The sequence below is a fragment of the Sebastes fasciatus genome, chromosome 14 (genome assembly GCF_043250625.1).
Source record: "Sebastes fasciatus isolate fSebFas1 chromosome 14, fSebFas1.pri, whole genome shotgun sequence".
Taxonomy (NCBI): Eukaryota; Metazoa; Chordata; class Actinopteri; order Perciformes; family Sebastidae; genus Sebastes; species Sebastes fasciatus.
Genome location: NC_133808.1, coordinates 20,926,506 through 20,952,847, shown reverse-complemented (window position 1 = coordinate 20,952,847; position 26,342 = coordinate 20,926,506). Strand labels below are relative to the sequence as shown.

Sequence of the window (26,342 nt, the reverse complement as noted above, 5' to 3'; positions counted from 1 at the left end):
GCATGCGTAAAAACAAAGATAAATGGTCCCCAGAAGAGAAAAAAAAGTACTACTAGTTCTTTATTTCTGATTAACATCTAAAACAAAACACTAGCTATTTTATTTCTAATCACATGCATTTGTGTGTCTAACATTTAACAATTACGAAGATCAGAGTTGGTGATCAAAAAAGCTGTTTGGGAAACAGCATCTGATGAACATTCTCTAGATTTAAGTCCGTCCACAGGGGCTACATGTTCTTTGTTCTAGTATCCATCCTTGCATGGTATCAACTATGTAGCAAACAAATAAGGACATGGCAAAGATTGCAGTCATTAATCAGATTTTTCTATCTACAGTGATGAATTAAAAAAATCAATAGGCATTGTAATGTTAGAGCTAACTGGTGATTGAAGCTGAGGGGGGATTTTATTCTTCCCTCGATGATGAAAATAATACAGTAATTATTCATTCAGGGGACCTGAGCAGTCAATTCAAGGCTGGATTTGGGCCGCTTTAATAGTATTAGCAACAGCCATCCATTTGATGTTAGTGTAATGATTACCAATCTGCTACTTTTTACATCCTTCTCTGTTTTTCCTCCTACCTCTTTTTATTTATAGTTTCTAAAGGCATTTTATACAATGGCACATTAGGGAAATTGTAGGTAATAAAAATAATAATTAGGGAGCCTGGGGAGGGGGTTAATATTGTGAAAAAAACTGGCGTTACCATGCTTTTGCACTGGATGGTTCACGTTACCGCAGTGTGTGGTGTGATGAGGTTGATCCAACCTTGCAAAGTGAAGCGATGCGGCTCCTTGACAAAAAAAAAACAAAGCCCTATTTTTACAAGTGTTTTTCTCCTGAATTTGTGACTGCAATCACAGAATTTCTTTTTTTTTTAATCGCAAATTTATGACTTTATAATCTCAGATATTTGCGTTTTTTTCTTGTGAATGTGTGAGTTTTTACTCGTTAATTCACCTCTTTAATCTCAGAGAATATCCAATTTTTTTCTCGTAAAGTCAGATTTTTTCTCGGAATATTAAAGCCCGCTCCAGGCTCCGTAACTGCTTTTTACACCATCGCACTTATACATTTGTTCAAACTGTTCTTACAATGTCCTGCGCTCTTCATCAGGGTAAGGGAACTGTCCAGGGATTTATCTGAGTTTAAGGGGAGAACGCAGTGGGCATAAGCTTGTATAATAATGGTTGCCTTAACAGTTGTTTAAACTTAGTAGGTCTTTTACCATGTGTATGGGAAAAGGGACTACGGTTTGACACGAGGGCATTTTCAGCAAAAATTATAGTCTAGTAATGCATTATATGCAACACAGAGAGAGACAAAGGCACACACATTTTTAATTGGAAAAGATCTATTTTGTGTTATTATTCCAACTTTGTCATATCAGGTTGTGCTGTTGTTGTCCATTAATATTTCATAAAGCCCAGATATGTTCTGCTTGTAAAATCTCAAACATTGCACCATTAAAGATAATAATAAATAAAAAAAGCATAAAAAAGCAACACGGCACCCTTAAGGCAATGCTGCGAGCGACATATACCGACTGCCCTGGAGCAAAAACAATTCAGTGAATTGTCCAGGTTACATTTTACATCTAAAAAAGGAAGTCAAATATGGAAGAAATGGATGGAAGGAAGGATTGTAAGATAATGTGAGAAATTATGGAGGATACGATTCCTAATTTATGACCAGGGAAAGTCATGAGTAGAGGCAGCCAAAGGTATAGAAATACCTGGCATTTAACCAAAAGTGTGTACAATGTAATAGTATCCTGGCATGTTCGCTTTGTGCAGCACAAAGACAAACAAAACTTCAACAGTAAAATAAACTTTTTTAAGAAATCCAGCCCTCTTGTTCCCCTGGCATAAAAACCCAACCATTGGCTCTCAGTGGTCTCAGTATCTCTGTCACACAGTGGTATTACAGAGCAATCAATTAGCACCAACCACCACTGATGGCCCGTTCCGGACTTCAATTTAATATGTGCCTCCTCACGATCCACATTAGGGGCCCACAAATGTGACAATATGAATGTCGTCCTTCAAAAAGAAAGTCCCTCTTGCCCCCTTCCTGGAGCGGTGAAATATTGAGTGTGACACGGGAGTAATTGCATGGGAAGTAATCAATTAGACACACAATTGAAGGAGACCTGAGGTCTGTGGGCTCACAGGCAAGAGGCTCGACTAAATTCTGGTGACGTGCACTGAACCAATCTTGGCTACCTCCTGTGGCAGAATTGCTCTTTCTTCTCCGAGTAGTTAGACGGTGAATGGGAGTCTCAGGGATCAGAAGAAGGCAGCAATTTTATGCCCCCTTTCTCAGCAGTTCCTTGTCTGGGGGAAACACACCGACTCAAATTGTCCCTTTCACCTTGCCCCGTCTCATCCTTTTTCTTGCCTGGTGCATCGAACAGGACACGTTCAGCAGATGATAGCGAACATTCTCTGAAATTCCTCCATCAAACAATTGCAGTAGGCTTTGGAGAACACAGTAGGACCGTGCTCAACTGGGTGTTGCATACAGTAAAAAAAAAATGGTACAAACATTACATTGCATGCATTTGCGTGAAAGGCATCAATGTAACAAATCAAGACAGCCAACTAAAATATGATGAGAGACACAGAGCCAAGGAAAGAGGGATAAAGAGATGGAAGAAAGACAGAAAACAGGGTAGATAAAGAGAGAGCAGATGGGCCATGAAGGAGTGGATAACGCCTTGGCGTAAAACACAGGCTTGTGTACATGCATGCGACGAGAGAGGATCATTCAGCAGATGGGGCCTCAGATTGGATGCTTCATTTTGGACAGACGCAGTGCAGGCGTAGGGTGGTTAGAAAAATGAATCAACACAAAACAAATCTGAAAAAAAAGAAACGATACTGGATGAAATGAGGGAAAGAAAGGGGGGGGAGGAGGAGGGGCGGCAGTAAAATGCGTTAAATCAGAAAGCTCATCTGTGTTGTGCTCCTTATTGAGGCTGTTATTATTTTGCCAGGGAAGCAGGCTGTAATTACAATGTGAAAGCACAGAAGCTGCCCGGGGTTCATGTGAATCCAGACGGAAGTGCTGAAAATGTTTGCCTAAGCAGGAAGGAAGACACTGCGGGTCAGCGTGCATCAAAATACAGATTAGAAACTTTGGAAATGTCAGGAGGAGGCTCTGTTTAACCTTTTCCTTGCTTGGCTGTGAGGAGAAAAAGATAGAAAGAAGTACTTATTTGAAGCTTCTCTTTGCAGCGGTCACAAAAAGCCTTAAAAAAATGAGCAACCCTGCAGCTTTTTGTCTTCAGAATAGGAGTCCTCACAATGTCACTAAAGTAGTATTAAATAAACAAACACAACTAAACTTTCCACACATACGCAAATAGTCTTACATTTCTTATTCACTTCTACACACCCCCGTGCACACACACACACCATCCCTCAACTTCTCCCCAGCTCGACTGTGCCTTATATTTCATATTCATGAGGATAACTTAGCTAAGCTTGATTGAAAGGTGCATCGGAGGGAGTCCTATCCCTGCTCAGCCAGAGACCTCCTCCACTCCATCCTCTGGTCCCCTCAAATCCACAGAGTCCATTCACAGCTCACACAGAGTGCACCAGAAAAATCAATAAGTGCAAGGCTACAATATACTGGCGACAAATTGATTTCATCTTAAGGCAATTTCGACCCGAGTGGAAATACGGGTAGGTTTCAGCATTGAAGGGGTCTTTTACTGTGCCTTCCCCTCGATTAGCCCCTTATGTAGTTAATAAGTTTTATCCTCTTGTATATGTTCCTTATGGATTGTATCGATCATTTTACACTTCTCCTGGGAGCTGCTGGTAGAGGAACGGTGGACCAATGTGACAGCAACATCAAAGGCCTGGTAATGAATGAGACAGCTCGCCTCGGACTCACTGCAGCACTTGAAGGAGGGAAGGAGTTTTGATGGACTGCTTGATGTACAGGAGAGGATCTATCCTGACGGTTTAGGCTTATATCCTTCCTCAGCAGTACACTGTAGAATGATGACAACTGCAAACAGCAAGCGTTTGTTTCACTGTCAGGACCATCTGTGCAGAAAGCAGTGATATGATAGACCCCCCCCCCCATACAAGTTTCTTGTTACAGAAAGATAAGTTGGCATTTAAGGTTGTTTCGGGATGGATCTGATCCATAACAGCTCCCAAACTTGACATGCATATATATATTTAAAGAAAAATAGCTGATGGAAAAGGGACCTGAGGACAGTCAGAACTGGTCTGAAATAGACTCAAGGATAATTAGGCCTCATCCTAATTGCGGTCGACTCGAACAGACCCAAAAAGAGAGTGAACACCAACACTGGTAGCAGCATGATGCACCAACTAAGGATGTCACGATACAAGAAATTTAGTAGTCGATACCAGAGAAATTCCACAATTCTTGATACCCAATTTGATACCACGGTAAAAAAAAGAAAACAATACAATAAACCCCATGTACTTCAACATACAGTCCTATATTACCATTAGCATACTGTTTTTTGTGAATTTATTATCAATCCTTGATGATCCGCCTCAAGTTTCTTGCCAAAAACTACATTTTACAAGATTACGTTTGAACACATCATAATAATGTTATGATCTACTTTTGCTGATACTATTTTGAATATAAATAGAACAGAGCTTGAACGCATCATAACGTAACTCAATGTATCCTCTGTATGTTAGCTTCCAGCTCCATTATTTAGCCAAGCAGGACTGTGCTGCCCACTGGGTTCTAACAGCTAATGTTAACTGGCTCTCCTACTGCCAGTTTCAACATGGAATTATTGATCACAATTTAGCATTATCAGGGAAGTTTTCTATCGTCCATAGGACGTCTGGACGACGTTAGTCTTGAGCCCTAATCCCCGGTTCCTGTGTACTGTAGTACCATCACGTTTTCAGTATTTCAGATATTGACTTGGTACCAAAGTATCGGTTCTCATGACGATCCTAGTGCCAAAAATTAATGAGCAGCCACGGCCGAAAACAGTAGCTGCACATCACACAATTCACGCTCTATCTTAATCTTGCTTATCTCTATGAAGAAACACATGGACACAGCTGATAGAAAAAATATTTGGATCCACTCAGGTATTAGATATATTGACACAAGACCCCAGGAAATAGCACCTGGACACAATTAGACTGCATCAAATTTGGACCCGATTTGGGTCCCGGCTCGGGTCTTGGTTACTACTAACCAAGGGGAGCACTGAAGACCTCTAGTTGGTATATTTTAATAACTACAAATGAGAGAATCTCCCTATAACAAGACAGATATCTCATTAGAATTTTTTTTCTTGACTTCTTGTTAAGAAAGAAGTGAGCAAATTTTACTCTACTTGTTATCAAGACCGAAAAATAGTAGGGTGAATCTCAAAGAGTCAGAGTTATGAAGTAGAGCAGATTCAGGCCATGGCTGTTGTGCACAACTTCCCATCCACTTCATGGCTCGAGGCCACGGATAGCACATCAAACAGCAGCTTCTCACAGAGTCCAGCCCCGGCTCCCTCAGCGCGAGCTTCAACTTGGCACCACAATGAAGAGGGCCGGCTTGGCAAAAGAGCTGCTGCTGGTGGTGCTGGACAAATGCAATTCCCTAAGTATGGCGCAACATGCGAGAAAGAATACAAGATGGAACACAACGCTCGAGCACATACTGTTTCTGCGCATGCAGTCGTGGATGGCTGTGTCGCTTCCTTCGACTCTGGGGGATCACCAGGAAGGAACAGTTGAAGAGAACAATGAGAGACAATTGAATTATTTAGAAAGAGGGTTTGCAAGCAGCAGAGACACAAGCTCGGTGTTGTGCTTCTTCCTCACAAATCTAAATAAATTCTAGTCTCAGAATGAATTGTGAGACAGACAGAACCTTTAAATACAGACTGAACCTTTAACTTCAAACCGATGACATTGTCTTTCTCACATTGCCTCGGTGTCTCCTTGACATACTTGTAATCTCACTTATATATAACATATATTTATGCATTTGTGTGATATTACTTTCCAGCATCATTAGGTGGAGACATGCTTGTGTGCCATCAGTCCAGTCTGATTGCAATGGGAGTTCATCCCCGTAGAGAAATGAGCAGCAAAAGTCATTTCAGAAGCACATTTTACTGACATTCCTCATCAACGAGGACATGCGTGGTACTTTGTGGTGCTACCTAATGAATCATTCAAATCTCATTTCTCATGCTTCCCTGTGTGTTAAAGATAATAAGGGAAATAATGAATGTTATGATTGCACTGAAGGGCAAAAAATTAAGAAAACATAGCAGTGTTTGCACCGTGGGATTAAACACAACTGACCAGGATTTACTGATAACACTTCTACTTAAGGAAACTCCATTTGATTCTCTCTCCATTTCCAGTCACTCAGAATATTTGTGAGGTTGGATTTAACTTCAAAACGAGTGAATAATACCTCTGGTCTTGTGTTGCAAACATCATGCATGCCCCACTTAGCCCCGCATTGGAAACAGCTATACATATTTGTTTGCAAGTCAAGAGCTTCATTTCTCACTGACCTCAGGGTTGGGGCGCCTGAAGGAAACCTCGCAGCACAAGGATCTGTTGTTCAAGAAGAGGCAGAGCCACCCACACATTGTTTTCCTACTTAGTACGCTATTTATCAGCAATCACATTCACCGACTTCTCCAACTTCTGAGGGAAGCAGGCTCGGGTCGATTGCGGAGTGGGGTTGTAAATCATGACGAGAACCCTTTGTGTGCGAGCGGGAGCGATGGGTGGAAACAGCAGAAGAGATAACGTCTTTTCACAACATCGCTAGTCAGCATCATATCCCTTAGGGTTAATTGTGATAACAGCACCAGTCGGGTTCTTCGGAGAAGAAGAATAAGAAGAAGAAGAAGAAGATGAGGCAGACTGTCGGCATATTTCCATCTTGTGTGAAGGTGATAAAAGCCAGTAAACAGCTACCAACACATGGGCCAATTTATTCATTCAATTGCTCAATGTACCATCCAGCCAGTGTTTCACTGTTATTGTGTTGAAAGACTTTATGAAATCATCCCCCCTGATACCCTTTGTGGGATATTTTCTCATTGGTACCGGGGATCTTTACCAGCTTATTGTCCGATCAATCTGAAACAATAGAAATACCTGTTGCTTGTCAGCATCATTTCAAAGAGAGCTGTGGTGATTAGTGGTCAACTATTAAATTAGCCAACTATTTTGATGATTGATTAATCAGTTTGATTCCAGCTTGTTAAATGTGAATATTTTCCGGTTTATTTGCTCCTCTATGACAGAAAATCATCTTGGGCTTTAAGAACAATGATGAATTTCTATCACCATTTTCTGACATTTCATAGACCAAACAACTAATAGACTAATCAAGAAAAATAATCGACAGATTAATCAAAACAATCATTAGTTGCAGCCTTAGTTTCAAAAGCAGAGGGTAGACAACCTTGCGCTAGGCAATTATTGATTAACACTGGCAACTAAACAAGGGGATCTGATCACAGTTGAATTCAGCTGTAAAACCTTTTTGAAACCATTAACTCAAAGATAGCAATTTGAAACAAGCTAATGAAGTGTGTGAAGTGAATAATGAAGTTTCAGGCAAGAGTCTGTAAAACATTCAAAGCAAAGATAGCTCAAAAATAGCTTTCAAAATATCACTCTGTTTCCATTCGTCCATCGCCCTCTGTTCCCATTTCATTAAGCTGACATTGGTGTGTGAATTCCCTCCATTTGCCAAGACTGCTTCCGACTCAAAAGTTATAAAAGTTAACATTACTACAAGTTTTGGAGCAGATTGCTTTACTCACGCTGGGCACTGTGCCTCACTATAAAGGCAAAAACTTGGGCCTGTAATAAGCATCTGACAATCAGCAGCCCCAACTTGAATACGTTCCTGAATGATTGGTCTAAATTTCAGTCTTAGGAGTTAAAGCATCTCATCATCAGCTGTCCTAACCTGTTAGGAGGTCCCAGCAGGTGGTGAACGAAAGGGTAAATACGCACACACTCTCCAAGAGGCATGGAAATATAGAATGTGAAACGTTTGATCTCGGATAAAAACAAGCTTTTTTAAAGACTGGACTCATAGCGAAGTTGCACCATCGTTGACTAACAGGCCACGTCTTTGCTCGAAAGGCACTCGTAATACTCACAAACAAGACACGGCGCAGACTAATGTGAGTATCCAGAGAATAACTCACTCACCTGTGAGATTTTTCAGACCCAACTGGCGCAGGCCGAAGTTTCCATCCCGTCTGTAGTTGAGGAAGATTGCGAGGGAGTAGCGGTCCTCATACAGCTTGGTCCCTCTGATGATCCTCAAGTTCTCCAAAGGCAAGTAGTCGAACTGGTTCAGAGCCACCAACACATAGCCCGTCACTTCTCTGATAGACTGTGGACAGAGTTACAAAGGGAGGTGTTAGTGTATTTTATAACTGTGCAGAATATAGTTGCGTAAATAAAAAAACACTTCAAATCCTTTGTTATGTGAAAGACATGAAAGGAAAAAAATTTATATTTCTCTTGGTGGATCTGAAATGATGGTTTCAGCAAGTACGCTAGTACAAGGCTAAGAGGTAGAGTAGTTTATAAAACTGTAGTGTCCGTCAGCAGGCCTTGAGGACACTGTACAAGTCCATGTTTATGATGAGCTTAGAGTCTGCCTACCAAAATTTTGTACATCTAGATGGATCTTGTACGCTTGTAATAGATTATTCCAAAGGGAACACTCTACTGAGTCTCACTAAGCTCTTATAAGAATACGTGTTTTGTTGACAATAGGCTGTTCAGAATGATGCACATTCAAAGTTCAGGTCTGGCATCCGAAAGTGGAAGCAAACAAAAGTATAAATGCACTTAATATGAGAGCTTCTTGGTAATTCCAAATCCACCTTGCAGAAATCGACTACTCTACCTTGGAACGGTGCCATCTCCTGTAACAACAACAACAAGATCCAACAACTAGATACGGCCTTTTCACAGTCAGTCTTTCCCATTTTCTTCCAGCTTGAATGAAGAACCATCAAAGCTATGTCACACACTGCATGTGTCCCTCAAACCCTTCCTTCAATTAGCCAAAAACTGGACAACTTTACACTTGAAAGTCTTTCCCAAGACCAATTTTGGAATTCATTTTGCTGTATTGTGCAATTTAAATGGTTTGGTCCCTTGCACTTTTTCACTTGTTACTTAGAGTATCCTGTTAACCTGACCCGCCAGATGGTTTGTTACACGGAACTATCTGAGGAGTCATCATTGGAAACTGTTGGAAAAGGGCAGGCACATTCAAAAATACTTGGCAGGTGATTGGATGAAGCACATGTCAATCAAACGCTTACCGAAGCCAGTCGGGAGAAGAGCGAAAACATCGCCTACAGTGCTGTTCTTTGCTCTTCTTTCAATGAAGAAATACTCTCCATTTCTGATATTGATGCTATTGCAGCTACACTAACCTCTTCAGGAGCCAACATTGTTGTTTAGAACGAACAGTCAACACACACCTAAGCCATGCCTGTGACAAGATGGATTTCGGCGTGATCTCATGACATCGCAGGTATCCAGCTGCCATCCAGTGCAAGATAAGTTTCTTGCATACTTGTACAAGCTGTTTTTACAGCATGTTGCCCAGTAGTTTGGAAAGATATACAAAACACATGCACTAACAATATTTAAAGGTTGTTAGATTAAAGAAATTGTATTTAGTTATTTTGATCCACCAAGAAAATCACAATTTTTCTTCTTCTACCCTTCAGTGCTTCTGAATGTCTTATTTTATATCAAAGGTAATTCATTGTACCACCTGAAGCTTTAAAACATGTACCGAATGGATCTGTGTTTGCATGCCAAGAGGGGCGTAGAGAGAAAGCAGCAGAGAAAAAGACACAAACAAAACAAAACAGACAGCGACAAAAAAAGGAAAATCCGATCATTGACAACATCTATCTTCAAGGTCACTTTGCACAGATTCCATCCTGCCAGCGAGTTGAGTTTGAGCATCTGAGTGAGGAGAACTTGCTCTGGGGTTTGTGACCTCAACGCAAACCGCTCATGTCCAGGGCTCGGCCCGGGGTGACTGAGCCACAAGGACAGCCATTGCTTCACACTTTAAATGTCATTTAGGAGGGGATATAACGACTGTCGAGACTTTGGCGCCGAGCCACCCAGTTGGAGCTGCTGTTGCATGAATCAAAGTGACAGGCGGCGTCCTCTTTCTCCCATCCACCATCATGGTGGCTGTCATTAGCAGACAGGCGGTCAGAGAAGTCTTTCCACGCCGGCCCCGCCGATGCTGGTAATCAACAAGTCTGTGTGTGAAGTGCTGTTGCAGCTGATGCGCTGAGCTGAAATAAGTCCTGAGGAGGGCCCTGGCAGCGCAGTCATGGCGGCTGACAGCTGTCAGAGAGCATGGCCATCAGCCACCAGTAAGTAAGCCACAGTCAAAGCTCCGTCATCATTACCCTGCTGATTAGCATTAATAGAAACAGACGGGCCGGAGTCTGGTGAGTCTGTGCGTATTGATGGGAATGAGTGATGGGGAATTTATATTCAGTTTCTGTGCGTGCATGTGTTTATCGGTTTAGAAACTAGTTGGAAAATAAGATCAAGGAAGCTACTTTGCGGAGATAAAAATATATTAACAGTCGTAGAATCATGGACGGAGAAAAAATTGATGCATGTCCATTTGTCTATGTTAGGGAAGCAGCGATACCGGATTGGATATCGGGCCGATACTGACTCAAATATCTGGATCGGATATCGGTGACAATGGGGCCGATCTATTCAACTTAAATTCTATGTTTATGTACAATATACATTACATACTGTAATTTGAATTCCTGTTTAAGTTTTGACCATTTTTCGATGCATTAAAAAGGTTTACATTTAAATTGTTATTCCTGTTAAATTTGAAGATTTTTATTTTGCCAAGTTGTTGGTGTACAATTTATTATTATTAATATATTTATGTTACATTTTGTCTTTCAAAGTTAGTAAAGCAATGTTTAAGTCAAGCATGATGTTGCCTTAAACATAAAAGAATGATCCCAGTCACTTCAACACAGTGAGGCATAAAGCCTATTAATTAAAGACAGGTATCGGATCAGTACTCGGTATCGGCCGATACCCAAAGCCCAGGTATCGCTATCGGTATCAGGACTGAAAAAGTCGGATCGGTGCATCCCTAGTCGATGTACATGTGTGCATGCATACGTGTACAATAAATTGAGCTTCTTTGAAGTGTGTCTGTACTCTGTTGTACCATCAGTGCGAAACACAGCGTCAAACAATCAGGGCCGTACTTCACACTTTGACTTTATTTCACTAGCCAAGAGGCTGAGGTCTGCTGGATGACTCGCATTCACCCTGCTGTGAGTTTGAAGGTCTCTTCAGCCCTGCCACGCAATCAAATAGCTCCAAATCTATGTAGTCCAGTGACATTGCCCTGGGCGCAGTGCCATAAACTGCCGATATCTTCCCCAGCTATGATCCAGCTACTTTTCCTTGCTACCAAAAGGTGGAGGGTGGCACACAGCAGTAAGAGCAATAAACTCTGGCTGACTGAACCTGAGCATATACAGCTGATTATTATTTCAGGGCACACACTTCATGTGTGCTTTTTTTCTTCTTTTTTTTTCTGAGCCTGTTTATTACCCCACTCGCACGGTTGCCGCTTTGTTATTTTCAAGCCACCGAATCAATACTTTCCAAAGTGCAGCCTTGCAGAGGGAAATAAAACGAGGGAGAAAGAAGATGGCAGGTACACACGCTTTGCTCCCCATAGATTGTTTGTTCAATAATGAACTGCATGAGAAAGGGGAAACAACTTGTAGTGATTACAGGCCCTCGCTGAGCTAATAGCCAAATCTGCTCTGCGTGGTCACTTTCATTAAACACAGATCAACAAAACAAGCAACCCCCACCCCCATATCCGCAACACCACCACGGGCGCGGGCCAAGTGCACCCATATGTCCACTTCAGGGAAACAGGCACATGGAGCGAATACGGTTAAAACATGCTTTCAAAAATGTGTTAATGATACACAAGAGGCCACATTATGTGATGGAGCGGCAATGCTGAGCTTGGTACAGGTGTCAACTTAACAGCATATTTGATTTTTTGTAGAGCTGTCCCGAACACCATTTTTTGGGCTTCGAAGCTTCGGTGAGAAACATTCGAAGCTTCGCGACGCAGCACAACAGGCTGACATGTTCTTCTGTCTGTCTGTCTCCATCTCATTCGTTTCAGTGCCGCTGCCGCACTACTGTACACGCACCCACCTCTACACACAACAAACAGCAATATCTTCTTGAGAATAACTAATGATAATTAATGTTGAATATGAATAATGAATAATGTTGTTATTATTATTCCTTATTTCATGGGCTATTTTGGGATTTCTACATCATTATACATACTTATATATAAAAAAATTAAAAAAAAGAATTAAAGCGAAGCATTCGAATACTGATTCGGACATCGATTACCATGGCAACAGTCCAAGCTTCGAAGTATTCGGCTCAGGCCTAATTTTTTATGTGTGCCATTGCACTAAATTTATTCCTGAGTCATGTGAATGACCTCCTCCATTGAGCTGCAATTAGAGCACTAAATTACCTGCTAAAGATACCAACATGTCACATTGTTGTCCTGGATTTCTCCCAGTAAGAATAGCTCTTTGATACTGTACAGGTGTATGGGGGCACATGTGACAGGAAACCAGCCTCATCTTGCTGAAATCCAAGACGTTATGTTCTCTTCCGTCTTTTTTTATCTACTCCAGTTCAATATTTTATGTCAACATGGTCAGATTCAAACAGGAAGGTGCAAATTGTTGATCTTCCACAATACCTTCAGTGAATATGTAGTCTTTCTTTTTTAAACTGAGATTGCATAAAGAATGGGATGTTAGACTTCTTCACTACATGTCGACCGAGCCGTGTAGCAAACCCCGCGACTCTCCCAACCCCGCACCCCGCACGCCTCCCAAGAGATCAATGCGCCAGAGTCCCAGTAACAGTGAACAAAAGAGACAGAGAGAGCCAGATTCACTAGATTAACAGGGATTTCTCCCCTCCTCCCTCCTCCCTCCTCCCCAAGCTGGCGCATTTGTGAACGGAAGTGTGGCAGCGGAACAAACCCCTCACTTGAGTCACCGAGACGTGCGCGGTTTTGAAATCGAGTCCTTCAATCCCCCAACTTCTAAATGAAGAGGAGAGGGAGGGAGGGTTTTTAGAGGTAGCGAAAGAAGGAGGCAGAGAGGATAGAGAGGGAGACGGAGAGGGTGGAACGCACACTGCAGGAGGAGGAGCTCAGTCGAGTGGATCGGACTGGGTCGACGTATATTTCAATGCATAATTAAAACCACACCTGTTCCAGGTCAGGGAAAGAGACAGTGAAGGGTCTGAGGAGGGGTGGGATGTCGGGAGAGATGTGATGCAGGGCTGAAAGTGTAATGACACCATTAGCATGTTTGAAGAGACTGAACACACGTTAGCATGATTCCCTCTCATTTCCATACATATTGAGGCGTACCGACGTGCTCCAAGGGACCGCGGTCATTGAAGTCTGATACACAGGAGTGCACTGGGAGGGCTTAAGGTTTGCCTTGCATCACTAAGCCCTCATCCTCTATTTCCATATCGCTCCTCTAAACCCTCCGCCTGAGCTCACATCCACATCTGTAAACAGACACAGAATCCGGATGGAGTGTCTACAAGTGTAAGTGAGAAAATCCTCCAGAGTTTTCCCGAGAGCTCATCCCCCGATGTAAGCGACAACCCACTGGAAATATTGCCGGTAATTGTCCCATTTTTGAAAAGTGAAGGCTTCATTACGGTCTTGACATTAATTTCTGACATTAATCTACATAAAAGAGTGTTAACCCTCCATTGTGATTAACTCATGCATATCACTCACAAAGTCAGCTATAATATGACTTTATTATATCATCATAGTGGAGCGTAATGTTTCACAGTAGGAGAAGCGTCCCTGATGGAATTTGTGAGTCTTTTTTCTCAAACTCACAGCAGCAGTGTTGCCATGCTTCACTTTAAGTCGCCCACCTCCAGCCCTGCAAACAGCCAGCTCCTCGGTAACACCTCAATCCCTCTGGAGTGGCTCAAACCCAACATGAGCCACTTCAAACACCTGCAGTTGATGCTTGCTGACTTTGGTGTGTGTGTGTGTGCGTGTGCGTGTGCGTGTGTGTGTGTGTGTGTGTGCGTGTGCGCGTGTGTGTGCGTGCGCATCACTCAAGTGTTTTTTTTATTGCTTGGACAAGATTATTCTGATGACTCATCTTTGAAGATGAAGAGAAACCATCCCTTCCGTTTCTTACATCATACCTCTTATGCTCTCATGAAACAAATCTGTGTGTGTGTGTGTGTGTTTGTGTGGTTACACAGAGGAATCCTCATGTGAGATTAGACTGCTTTTTTGTTGACTGTGGTAACAAAAGCTAAAAAAAAAAAAGAACAAGCAACATGAAAGATTGGAAACGGCTCTGTTGGCGTTCCATGTCCTTCCCTTGCCTCTACCGGGGGTCAATGCCAGCTGCTTTCTAGGAACACTCAAAGAATTCACTGAGGATTTCAACACAATTACAATCCCCTCTATAGTAAAGCAATAAAGGCAATTCCAGTTGATTAAAATGTGCATACAGCAACAAGTGACATGCACAAACGTATGACTAAAAGAGAAGGCAATAGAACAGAAATTAGCTGACACATGTTACTTACATTAAAGTGAGTTTTTGGCTTTTGTTTAAGAGATTTGGAGCGGCTGTCGCCTACTAACGAGATTGGCGAGAATGGGTGACTTTGAGAAGTCCCTGTTCAGAGTGTGCATGTCATGTGAGGCAATGTGTGGTGTTCAGTTGATGCTTGAGTGTCATTGGTTTTGACAGTATACTTGTCAAGCGCGATGACAAGAAAGCCCTGTAAGGAGCATGCATCATTGACAGAAAACACCATGAAGGCTGAATATAGAGGAAAGTCATGTGAGTGGACTGAGGTGGACAAAAAACACCTAATATCATGTATCCAAGTGGGAGTGGGGTCACCCATTTTTGTTCAGATAGAGAAGCCAGAGGGCTAGTATATACTTTTATTTGTCCAAGGCCCTATTTACAGGAAGTGAAGGAAAATCATGTGACCCCCGTCAACACTGGAACTACAAATACAAGGTGCCCACAGAGGAGTATCTTTTATCTAACAGCAATTTCTGAAGAGTAAGTTCACATTTATTTTATTGTTTTACTCATAATTTAGTGACACTGCCATGTGTTGTTGCATTTTACTGCAACAAAATCATACACTGTATATAAGAAGTGGACGTAGTCACTATGACGTCAGGTTTGTGGACTGCCGTTTTGAAGCCTTGAGTTCGGCATGTTGGCCATCGCCATCTTGGTTATTTGCAACCAGAAGTGACAGGAGAGGCTAGGTACAACCGAACGCAGAATAAGACATTTTTAGGCGACCAAAAAGGTTACAATTAACTTTCATGAATTGAAAACACTGTGAAAGGGTTAAAGTTGTATGACAAAAACACATAACTCCCAGACCCGACAACGCCGTGGTAGCGACCTGTCAATCACAAGGTAGCCACGCCCTGAAGAATACCCTGCTTTATCATTTATTTTACTCTAAATGGGACCATAATTTACTAAATAAACATCATGCTGTATTGAAGAAGACTTGAAAATAGCGATTGAGACCATAAATACATGTTTACAATGTTTACCGAGGTAATAAATCAAGTGAGAAGTAGGGTCATTTTCTCATAGACTTCTATACAATCAGACTTCTTTTTGCAACCAGAGGAGTCGCCCCCTGCTGGTCATTAGAAAGAATGCAAGTTTGAGGCACTTCAGCATTGGCTTCACTTTTTTCATACACAGAGATTGCCTCAGAGAGCTTTCTGAATCCTTCCCACAGGGAGACGTCCGCTGCACAAACTAATGTGGTTTCTGGATTTGAATGAGATGCTTCCCATTCCCGCTCCATTCCTAAACATCTGGCTATACTAGAATGTTGCACAAACGGCTACTTTCTCCTCAGCTTTGTGGCTCCATTAACTACACTTGGGTTCACAGGACTAAGTATGAAAGGATTCTAACTGTTTAACATGATTAGGACTAATGCTTAGTGCTACTATACAGTACATTACTTTGAGACTGATCATAACTTCTCAGTATGGTTTGAATCTTTGGTAAGAAATTGCAACGTGATATTGTTGAAAATGAATATAATGAGTATATTTTGTCGGGTAATGTTTGTGAGGAGCAGCGATGCCTGCAGTCACAGAACTGAAAAAGCAGAGAGGTGAGATCTCCTGTGAAGCCTCTAAAAATCGAAGGTAAGAAGTGTGCTCATACAGATATGGAGAATGGGTGCTGGTGGGTGTTTGGTGGTCAGAGGTTGAATAAGGATTTTCCTGCCTGATGCCTCTGAGCTTGTCTAACTCCTCTCTCAGACAATGAAGCATGGCACAACTCCTATTGATTTACTAACACAGTAATTAAGAAAACGCATGTATCTCGTCTCTCTCTCTCTCTGTTCCTTGTTCTGTCTATTGTTTTCACTTCATTTGCCTTCTCTCTGTTCAACATTCAACGCCTTTCTCTCCCCCTCAGTCTTGCAACCTCAGATTGTTAACGGCGTTACACCAATACAAAGCAAATTAATATTCCATTCGTTAACGTGGTAGAAAGTCTTCAGGTGTACACTAATGCACTCTACTGAACAAGCAAAAACATGCGGTCTTCAAATAGCAACGGAGTAAGAGTACCTACATAATGGAACATCCAGATACTAAGCACTTATATATATACATTTTATGTACTTAATCATACTGCAGTTATCAACTATCACAATAGTAAGATTGTGATTTTGACAGTTGGTAGTTTCATCAACTCTTATCTTCACTTTGCTATTTTGAGAGGAGACTGTATGCATGTAACGAACGAAAACTGTACGTTTCCTGTTAACACAGAAGTTTATTTTGAAAAGACACCATGCATATGTAACGCGGGGGAAACTGACACGCTGCGCTTGACACGTCCAAAATGATGCCATGGGGTGCAGAGAGCATCATAGTTTGAAGTATAGGGCCACTGACCAAGCGTCGGTATTTGACGAGTTGGGATTGAGACTGTGTTGCTTTGTCATATCTTTGGCGTCTCGGACCACGATGCGGAGAGAACTTGTCAGATTGCCCCAACTCTGACTTCCCTTTGCCTGTAGTAAAGTCCTCATCAGTCCACTGTGCAACAAACACCACTTCTCTAAATATCAGTGATGAAGCTAAAAGCCACAATGTCATGCAGCAGGCTGTTAATGTGCTTTTTCCTTGAAAGTCGCCTCTGGGTTTTTGTCTCCAATATATGGCGACAAGACAAAAAGAGCAACATACAGGTTAAGAGTTATTTTTACTGCCCTCGGGTTGTCTGTGAACATGTTCTCTCACTGCTTTGCTGTTAAGTTGGTTGTTGCTGGATTTCTAGCATTAGTAAACTCGTTGAACTCTGTGTTGTCTCGCCTCTCTAGTTGTTTTATCAAGATATTCTAACTTTTTTACTCCTCCTGTTGCAATTTGACAGAGCTTACTTACAGTCAGCTTTGCTTTTATCTAATGCTTGGTGTAGTGTTGCTGTAAATTGGGATCACATGCATAAAATCTACTGTCGAGTTTCCTTTAGGGCTAATGCGACTTATAAATTGAGAAACAAATCAAGAATCCATCGGGGCTAAAATAAAATCAAAGCACTTTGATAAATGTTGGATACAGCCTTTCAGAAAATGCTCAGGATAATTTAGGATAATTCATCTCCGGTAGCATCAATCACATGTCAGAATGAGTCAAATCATGTGAAAATTACCATTTGAATGAAATACAAGTGGGAACACAGTGTATCGAATGAGCTCAGCAGCATTTTGAATCAAGACGATGTCCCCTTTAGTCATTTGCTCAAACTGATTTAAATCGCTGGACTTTAAATTGAACTCCAACCACAGCACAAGCCACTCTGTCTGGACTGATTGATCTTAGTTTTATTGTATAAATCAAAATGTGACTCCCCTCTACTGTAAGCGTTCACAGGATTAACTCTCATTTCAAGCAAAACCTAAATTTTGCTTTACCTCAGCTGAGGCCATCAGTCATCGACACTGATGCATGAGGATCGCTCCATAAAGTGGCACATTAGTCTGGCACTGCTCTTATTGCTCTTAATCACATTCCTCCCTTGAAATTTCAGGATGGCTTTGCTATCCTTGTTAAATATATTCCATATATTTGAAAAAAAAAGGTTTTAAAACATTCAGTCAAATGATTTGGGTTTCAAATATACACAGTCAAAACTATTATTTATAACAAAACATGCAGTACAGTCCTTCATGTGCAGTACTGGGAATAAATCAAGTCTGTTTTTACATTTTATTCTGTTTACCCTGAATGCTGCTTGCCTTTCAAGGGCTTATGGGCAGGAAAATGTAAACTCCCCACCCACCTCTCTCAGACATCTACACTTTCTCTCACTGTGTCTCATAATGGCAGCTCTCCTCCGTGACAGTTCATGAATTGGGCTAGAAAGCCCTCAGTCGTTAGGTCTGACTTTCACCATTGGCACGAAGATGAATAGTGTGGTGTTCATGTTACGCTATGAGAGCCATTGATACAAAGCGAAGATCAAGGGTCATATTCTTCACATTACCACCCTCCACTAATCCTAGTTAGATATACTTTATTAATTCCTGTAATTTGTCCACTGAAGTTGATCCAGAACTTTTTATATACAGAAAGAGTGCTGCACCCGATGATCATCTCCAGTTCTGATCGTCTGCCAATGAAACCAGGAATATTCTTAAAGGGATAGTTTGTGTGTTTTGAAGTGGGGTTGTATGAGGTATTTATCCGTAGTCAGTGTATTACCTACAGTAGATGACGGGCGGCACGCTCCCAGTTTGGAGAAGCAGCTACTACTGCTGTGGATGGGGGCAGCAGCAAAATGTATTGTAGTCACCTAAAAAAGTCAATATCAGTTGAAGTGTATGCTATATTTACAATATTTTCTGTGGTTTACATTGCCATGACACAGCTATACGATATATGCTTCCGACGGGGAACCGGAGACGTTATCTATGCTCTTGCCGAAGCAACCCGATTCCATTGAAAAAAACTAATTTGACCTCGCAGAACATGGGGGTTGCTGCCTCAATAAGTTAGTTTGTTTGTGTTATTGTGTGACTTTGGTTAGTTCGGGTTCACCAAAGTCACACAAAAGTACAAACAACCCAACCGATCGAGGCAGCGGTAGACCAGTAACCCCCGTGTTCTGCGAGGTAAAACATATATTTTTTTCCAATGGAGTCTGGTGTTGAGAGCATAGATTGATACAACTGCTTCAGTTCCCCATCGGAAAGGGCTCTCTGATGGCATGATAAAGCGTTGAAAACATTCTAAATAGCGTACATTTAAACTTATATTGATTATTTTTAGGTGGGCCTTTCTTTTAGGTGGCTAAAATATGTTTCGCTGCCGGACCCGTCCACAGCAGTACATTGCTTTTGGTGCCGTCCTGGTACTCCTAGATACTACACTGACTATAGATAAATACCTCACACAACCCCACTTCACCCAACACCCAAACTGTCCCTTTAATCCTACCATCAAACAAAGAATTCCTTTGGGATTGGAGGAAACATATATATGAATGTTGCAACATGTGTTGCATGTTGGGTGAATAAAAAAAAAAAATAGGTCAGTAATGGCCAATATTACAACTGGCAAACTTCTTTGAATGCTATATCTGAAGGTTACCTATACATCACAAAGTCTACCTAGCATGGTTGTAGCAGCCGTGCCAATTAATGCTACTCATTATCTAACTTCTAAAGGTACCTTCGTTAGCTTCAATTAGCTTCACACTCTCCCCTAGTTGGACAATACCAAGAATCCAATGTTGTGTAGCTGACAATTTAATTTGCAATGTAATGCCAAGTAGCAGGCAGCATCAATTTCATCCTCCATTTGTCTTCCGTATCCTACCTTGAGAAAAGAGATAAAGACAGATAGAAAAGGGAGGAGAGTGGAGTGACACCCCTTCCCATGAGGAGAACTCGCGACTCCATCAGAGCACTGGTAATGAGTGGACTCCTGTGGGGAATTCTCCAAATGGACTAATTTGTAATTGATTCAGTGCATTAATTACCGGCCTGGTTACGCCTGTGTCATGGTTAATATTGTGCCGATCTGACAAGGCTGGGAGGCCCGTCTGCATTGGGACTGTTCGGGTGAGGCAGCCATTATTCAATTATGCCGCTCACATCGGCGACGAGGCAAGTCTTAATCCGAGAGTAATCACTTCCCCACGCTCCCCTACTATGAGCTGACGTGTGCGGAGGAGGCTGTTAGGGTGGGGGGTAGTCCTAGATCCACGTAGCCCACGGTTAGCTCCTTAATCAGGCCTGGGAACCTAATCCCCTTGGTGTTGTAAAGTTTTCTCGCAGTAGAAGAGAATTCTGCACTGTGAGGAAAGTTTACAACGATGCTGTGATAAAAACTTTACACTGTGTTGTTCATATGTGTCCCGATTCCACTTTTCATGTGTGACTCCTCTCTCTGTTTCCCCTGTAGGATCACATAATAACTGAATATCATCAGTGTCAGTACTGCAGACATGTGCTGTGTGTGTCTGCTTGTTTGATATATTTATAATATTATACATGTTATGTTTCTGTTGTATGTCTATATGCATATCCGTAATGTCACTTTGTAATCGTGTATTTAGAAAACACACCACATACATTTGAAACATTGCAGTAATTGCAATATAGTACTGCATAGGGTTGGGCAATATGACAGTATAAACCCTGCAACAGTAGAAATGTGTCAACCGGTAGAGATTTGGCAATTTCCACCGTGGTAACTATTCTCGCGTGATCTCGTGATTCTAGCTTGATCTTTGTTCTTAAAGACGTTCCAAATAAAAGAAGAAAATAATCAAATGTGATTGATTTGGTATGGTTTTTAAACCATTTCCTAATTGAATTAACAGAACAATTATTATATCTGGATATATGCTGTTACTGTGATATTAAATTACATATAATGTTATAGAAGATTTTGGCCATATCGCCCACCTGTAGTACCGTATATTGGAATGTAACTATTCATGTTTATATTATAAGCATAAGAACTCTGATGACCTTTATTGCTGGAGAGGTGATGCTGCCGTTCTAACGCTGTCTGGCTTTGAGTGCTGTTCTCAGATTATAGGATAAGAGCGGTGAAGGCACAAGGCCTCATGGGTAAATTTATCTTCACTGCCGAGGCGCAAATACCTTAATTGCAGAGACACTTAAGTGTGATTGGTTCAGAATGGATTCCCCCCTTTGGAGTTATCAACGACAATATAACCCACCCACCAATGTGTGTGTGTGTGTGTCTACCTGATCAACTACATAGGGAATGGATTTTCTTCCTCCTGTGTGACGGCTTGATGTTAAACGATTAAAGACGCTACAGACTTGGTTAGTAAATGGCTCAGTTTGGCCTCCTCATGTTCACTGTAAAAATAAATCTCATATTTCAAGAAACTGCCCATGTGACTCATCAAAACAAGGCCATGTGCTCCATTTTTACTTACAAAAACAAGTGCAAAGCACACACTGTACACTCCTTTTTTCCCTCTTTATCAACTTTCAGTTCAACAACAGTCTGTTTTCAGCCCTGAGCAAGGAGACGAGATCTCTCTCTCCCTAACAGTTGATTATATTTCTGCTTTGATGTACGGCGGCCATCCCCTAACCATTCTCTAAGAGTTTGGACCTCGCACAACACAACAAAAACAACACCCACGGCCCTGGAAGTAACCAGACTCCATTGTGCCCTTCACTGCATATTTCAGTGTGGCAATCTAAAGAGTGCCTGCAGGAGCCTTAAATCATCTACAGTCTCCTCTCTACAGGGCACATTTACTTTCTATTTGGACAGGACATTTTCATGCAGAAACATAGAAAACAGCCACTCTCATTCTGAGGTCCAGCCATCTTCGGGAAACCTTAAGGGCATTCCAGCAGGGGCCGAGAAATGATCTCTGAATGTGAGAGTGACAGTTCCAGGTTTCGATCGCATCTAAATCTTTCTTCTTAGAAGTTTACAACATAGAAATAGCACAATATTGATCCTTGACTTAAACAAAACCTGAGCGTTAATAAGCGACCTGTAAAAAAGAGCCAAACAGAAAACGCCAGAATTAACCCATAATGATTCAATTATTCTAGCAAATGATGATGTTTTACCAGGAGTAATTTTCGTCTGGATTTAAGTGACAGACCAATCACCCTCGGGGAGCGCTATACTGGTCTTCAAATTAGAAGTCTAGCGTTGTCACACAGCAGTCCTGTTACTCTAGTCCTCTCCTAGTGCCCCACGGAGACTGTTGAGTGTTGCTGTGGGGGAGCTTCGGCCACACTTAACGGTCCTAACGGCATTATTAGCTAATAAAGGTTGATGGGCCTCGTGACTCAATAAATTTAGGAGGACAGGAGAAGAAGAAGAAGCAGTGGCCGTGTTAAGGTGAGGTTTCGGTCTGGGAATTTATGTATCTCCCTTGTTTTCCACTACAGGCACAAATTGCAGAGGGACCATTTGCTAGTATAAAAAGTTGGTGTTTTGCTTGTTTGAGTGTTGCATAAGAATGTTTTTCTGACGTTCTACAATCTCCTTTCATGGTTACCAATTGTGCAATATTTGCCTCCAAACTTGCCGTCTTAAAGCAAAAAGAAAAACATTGTCACAGTGGCTTATTGGTAGAGATCCATTGTGATAACTGCTGAGGTGCTTTTTATTTGAGAGTTAAGGGTTTCTGCTGGAGCATGGAGCCGTTAACTTTTTAACCACCAGAACATTATACAACTCAGGATTACTGAAAATTCTTTGCTGTTATCAATACATAGTCGGATGACGGACGTTACGAGCTGAAAGTGTCTGCTCCATAGGGAGTCTCAGCTCAGAGTAGCAAGAGTCAGATTTCAAACACTTATTACGGAACAAGAGAGAGTTGACAGACAGAAAGAGAGCGAAGGACTTAGCAAAGGCAAAAGCAAAAGCGCCTACTTGGCAATATTTTGGATTTAAACCCAATGCTTTATGGGAAACCGTAACGTTAATGAGGCAATCACTGTGCGGAGGATGGAGCGGTCACAGCCGGTGTTCATTGCACAGCGGCGCTGGTTGGAAACCTGTGGCCTTGCAGCGATAGCTCGACAGGAGAGGTCAGATGCACAGCAATCCAACGTTAAAGATCAAAGTAAGCGCTCTACATATATTGAGCGTCATCTTTTCTTGTAAAATGTACGGGGTGTAATCGGTAACGGTTTTAACCATAGGGACAATTTCCTCACCGTCAGATCCCTATTTGCTATTTTTGAAACACTCAACTTTTAAAATGAGCACATCTTCACCTCAGTTTGTGTCACAAACAGGGAATGCACATTTTTTCCAATAGTTCCACTGATTTTGAATACATCCACGGCACCGCTAAATTGTATTTTGCATTGTATTATGCAGATGAAGGGCGGCAAAAAAAGGTCACATTTTCTATGGAGTAAGTGTATTTTCTTACGGGAGCTGAAAACACAAAACCTGAAGTATAATTATAGAGCTTTGAGCTGGAGTGCTGCCATTCTACCTCTACGCACATACGCTGCATACCAAGTCATTATACTCAATGAAAGGATTATTTTAGAAGATAAGCACTTCATGGAAATGGGAGGTAACTCAATCACGAACTAAATCCCTCATGTTTAGAAATACAAATTAACTGAGTGTATATATAATATGAGATCATGACAAAAACTCAACACGTCACTGTGAACCTAGGAGTATCTGCTACTGAAGCTCAATGATCAGTAATGTCTACTTTCACACAAAAACACCATGGTAAACAGCAGTTACCATCAAGAATACCATAGTCCAAACAAAAACTAAATCAATGTTGATAAAGGCCGAGGAAGAAGTAAACGTGCAAATATTTTTAAAGGCTGGACAATGCTTCCACCAAAAATTGTTTAGAAATGCCCTCCTTATATCTTGTCTTGTCTAAGTTAAGTGATGGCCCAATAAAACAAGTCTAAGACTGGAAGAGAAATAGGTGATGTGGCCTCTTATTCTGACCACAGAGGAAATCTCTGAAATTGAAGATAAAGGTCTTGCTCTCTCCACAGGGAACCAAGGAATCAGTTTTCTGACCCACTTGGCTGTCCTCTCTCTCTCTCTCTCTCTGCAGCAGTAGCAGCGGTACCAGAGTGGCTGCATCCAGCCCATAGAGTTTTTATTTGGCAGCCATACCCATCATCATTTCTAAGAATTAAACAAACCCAGATAACAATCATGTTTAATTAACATGTTGAAGTGTTATGGAGGAATTAGAGCAGAACACGTTGAAACGATGGGACTCTCTGAGTGTTGCTTGCCGATCACGTTCAGCAATAAAAGAAAAGTAACATACTGCGTATGTGCAAATAAAACTACAATATATAGGGACTTTTAATACAGTGAAATTAAGACATATGCCAGGGGCAAAGATTTCTCAGCAGTCTCACTCACATGTCTTTTGTGAAAATTGACTATAAAAAAAAATAGGGCTGTTTAAGTTTATGCGATAATAATGCGTTAATGCACATTTGTTTTAATGCCACTAATTTCAATAACGTATCAACGCAATCAATCATGCCCACTTTATTATAATCACATGCAGTTCTGGGCAAGTCATAGTCAAGTCAGCACACTGACACACTGACAGCTGTTGTTGCCTGTTGGGCTTCAGTTTACCATGATATGATTTGACCATATTTTTTAATGCTAAATTCAGTACCTTTGAGGGTTTCTGGACAATATTTGTCCCACGATTAAATATTTGAATCGATTGACAACCCTAAAAAAAAAATAAAAAGACAACAAGTAAAACAGTAACAAGAAAAGCTATAGCCACTATGTATCATTTTAAAGAATTATGATATAGTTTGGTTGTGTGAATGTGTTCACACGTGCCTTGGAGCTTTGTCTTTCACAAAAAAAGACATTAAAATTTACACTAATACTACAAGACTTATATTTTTATGAAGTTAACAGGTCTTTTTCACAGCAAACAGCTCAGCATAGGTGGAACTAATATCATTAATGATGGCTTTGTACTGGGCACACTGTAATATAATCCATCCCTCGTTAATGTTATCAGTTACTCCTGTGCTCTTCCTACTCTGATTTGTCAAAAACGTGTTCTGTGAAAAAGGCAGACTATGTTCGCACATTCAGAAAGTGACCTTGTGAAACCCTTGACAAAAAGTCCCATTTAATAGACTTTTTTAAAACCAATTCTATCTTGAGTATTTGCACAACTTTTCTCCATTTTCTTCCAATTCGGAAGAAATAAATGTTTTAAAAAGTCAAGATAGACGCTTCAAAGGTAGTAAAAAAGTAATTCTGTGCTTTTTGTGCAATGTTTTCCTGCCCCACAGAGACAGAAGCTGCTGTAACATACTACACAGCCGTATGTGTGTCTTTGTGAGCGTATATGTGGGTGTTGGGGAGCTTATTTTTGAGTAGATGGGACATGGGGGAGCAAGTTGGGAGCTGTTACTCAAGACCGGAATTATGAATATTTTAATCATTCTAATGGACATCTCCTGTATGAGCAACTAAGAGTACTTCATGACGAAGAAGTTGACTAGTTTACAACCAGAAGCTGGAGCTGCGGCAGCAATCCTTTGTGGTTTTAAGCGTGCCCATGCAATGCGAGGTCTTCACACTAATCTATGCTAGCTCACTGAGTTTTGTTTCTCATCCTCAAAGACTGTCTAAGTTTGATTGTACGGGGCGCTAGTTGGGATACAGTGCCTTGAAGGGTCGTAGCTTGCCAACTCGGGGGCTTGATCAGATATTGTGATAGAAAGATAGTCTGTCAAACCAGCCTAACCACTAACGTTACCCCTAACCTTTGATATCATAGCATCTGGGACCAGTATTACTAAATTTGCCAAGGTCACTCAGACACCATATCTACACACAATCTACAAATATGGTTGCAATAGCACAAAGGGTTCAGGAGATATGACATTTTTTTTGTAATATAAGCCCGACCCACATCATTTGAGCTAACTTTGATGGCCAGCTTTAGCAAAAGTGTATGGAACATACAACAAAAGTTACTTTTTTCAGCTTGGTCCAGAGTTGTTCTGTACCAAATTTGGTGATGATTGCTCAACATTTATAGGAGTAGCAAAAAAATTTGGACAAAATTAAAAATGGCGGAAAATCAATCAAGAT

At 41.3% G+C, this 26,342-nt stretch overlaps 1 protein-coding gene across 4 annotated transcripts in view; it reads right to left on the bottom strand.

The window, feature by feature from the left end:
• Positions 1–26,342, bottom strand: part of erbb4b (erb-b2 receptor tyrosine kinase 4b) — a 361,102-nt gene that overhangs the window by 146,034 nt on the left and 188,726 nt on the right. For all 4 annotated transcript variants that reach the window (XM_074659614.1, XM_074659616.1, XM_074659615.1 and 1 more), the window contains exon 3: positions 8,219–8,405. In XM_074659614.1, coding sequence (XP_074515715.1) covers positions 8,219–8,405 — 187 coding nt within the window. The remainder of the gene's footprint in view (positions 1–8,218; positions 8,406–26,342) is intronic.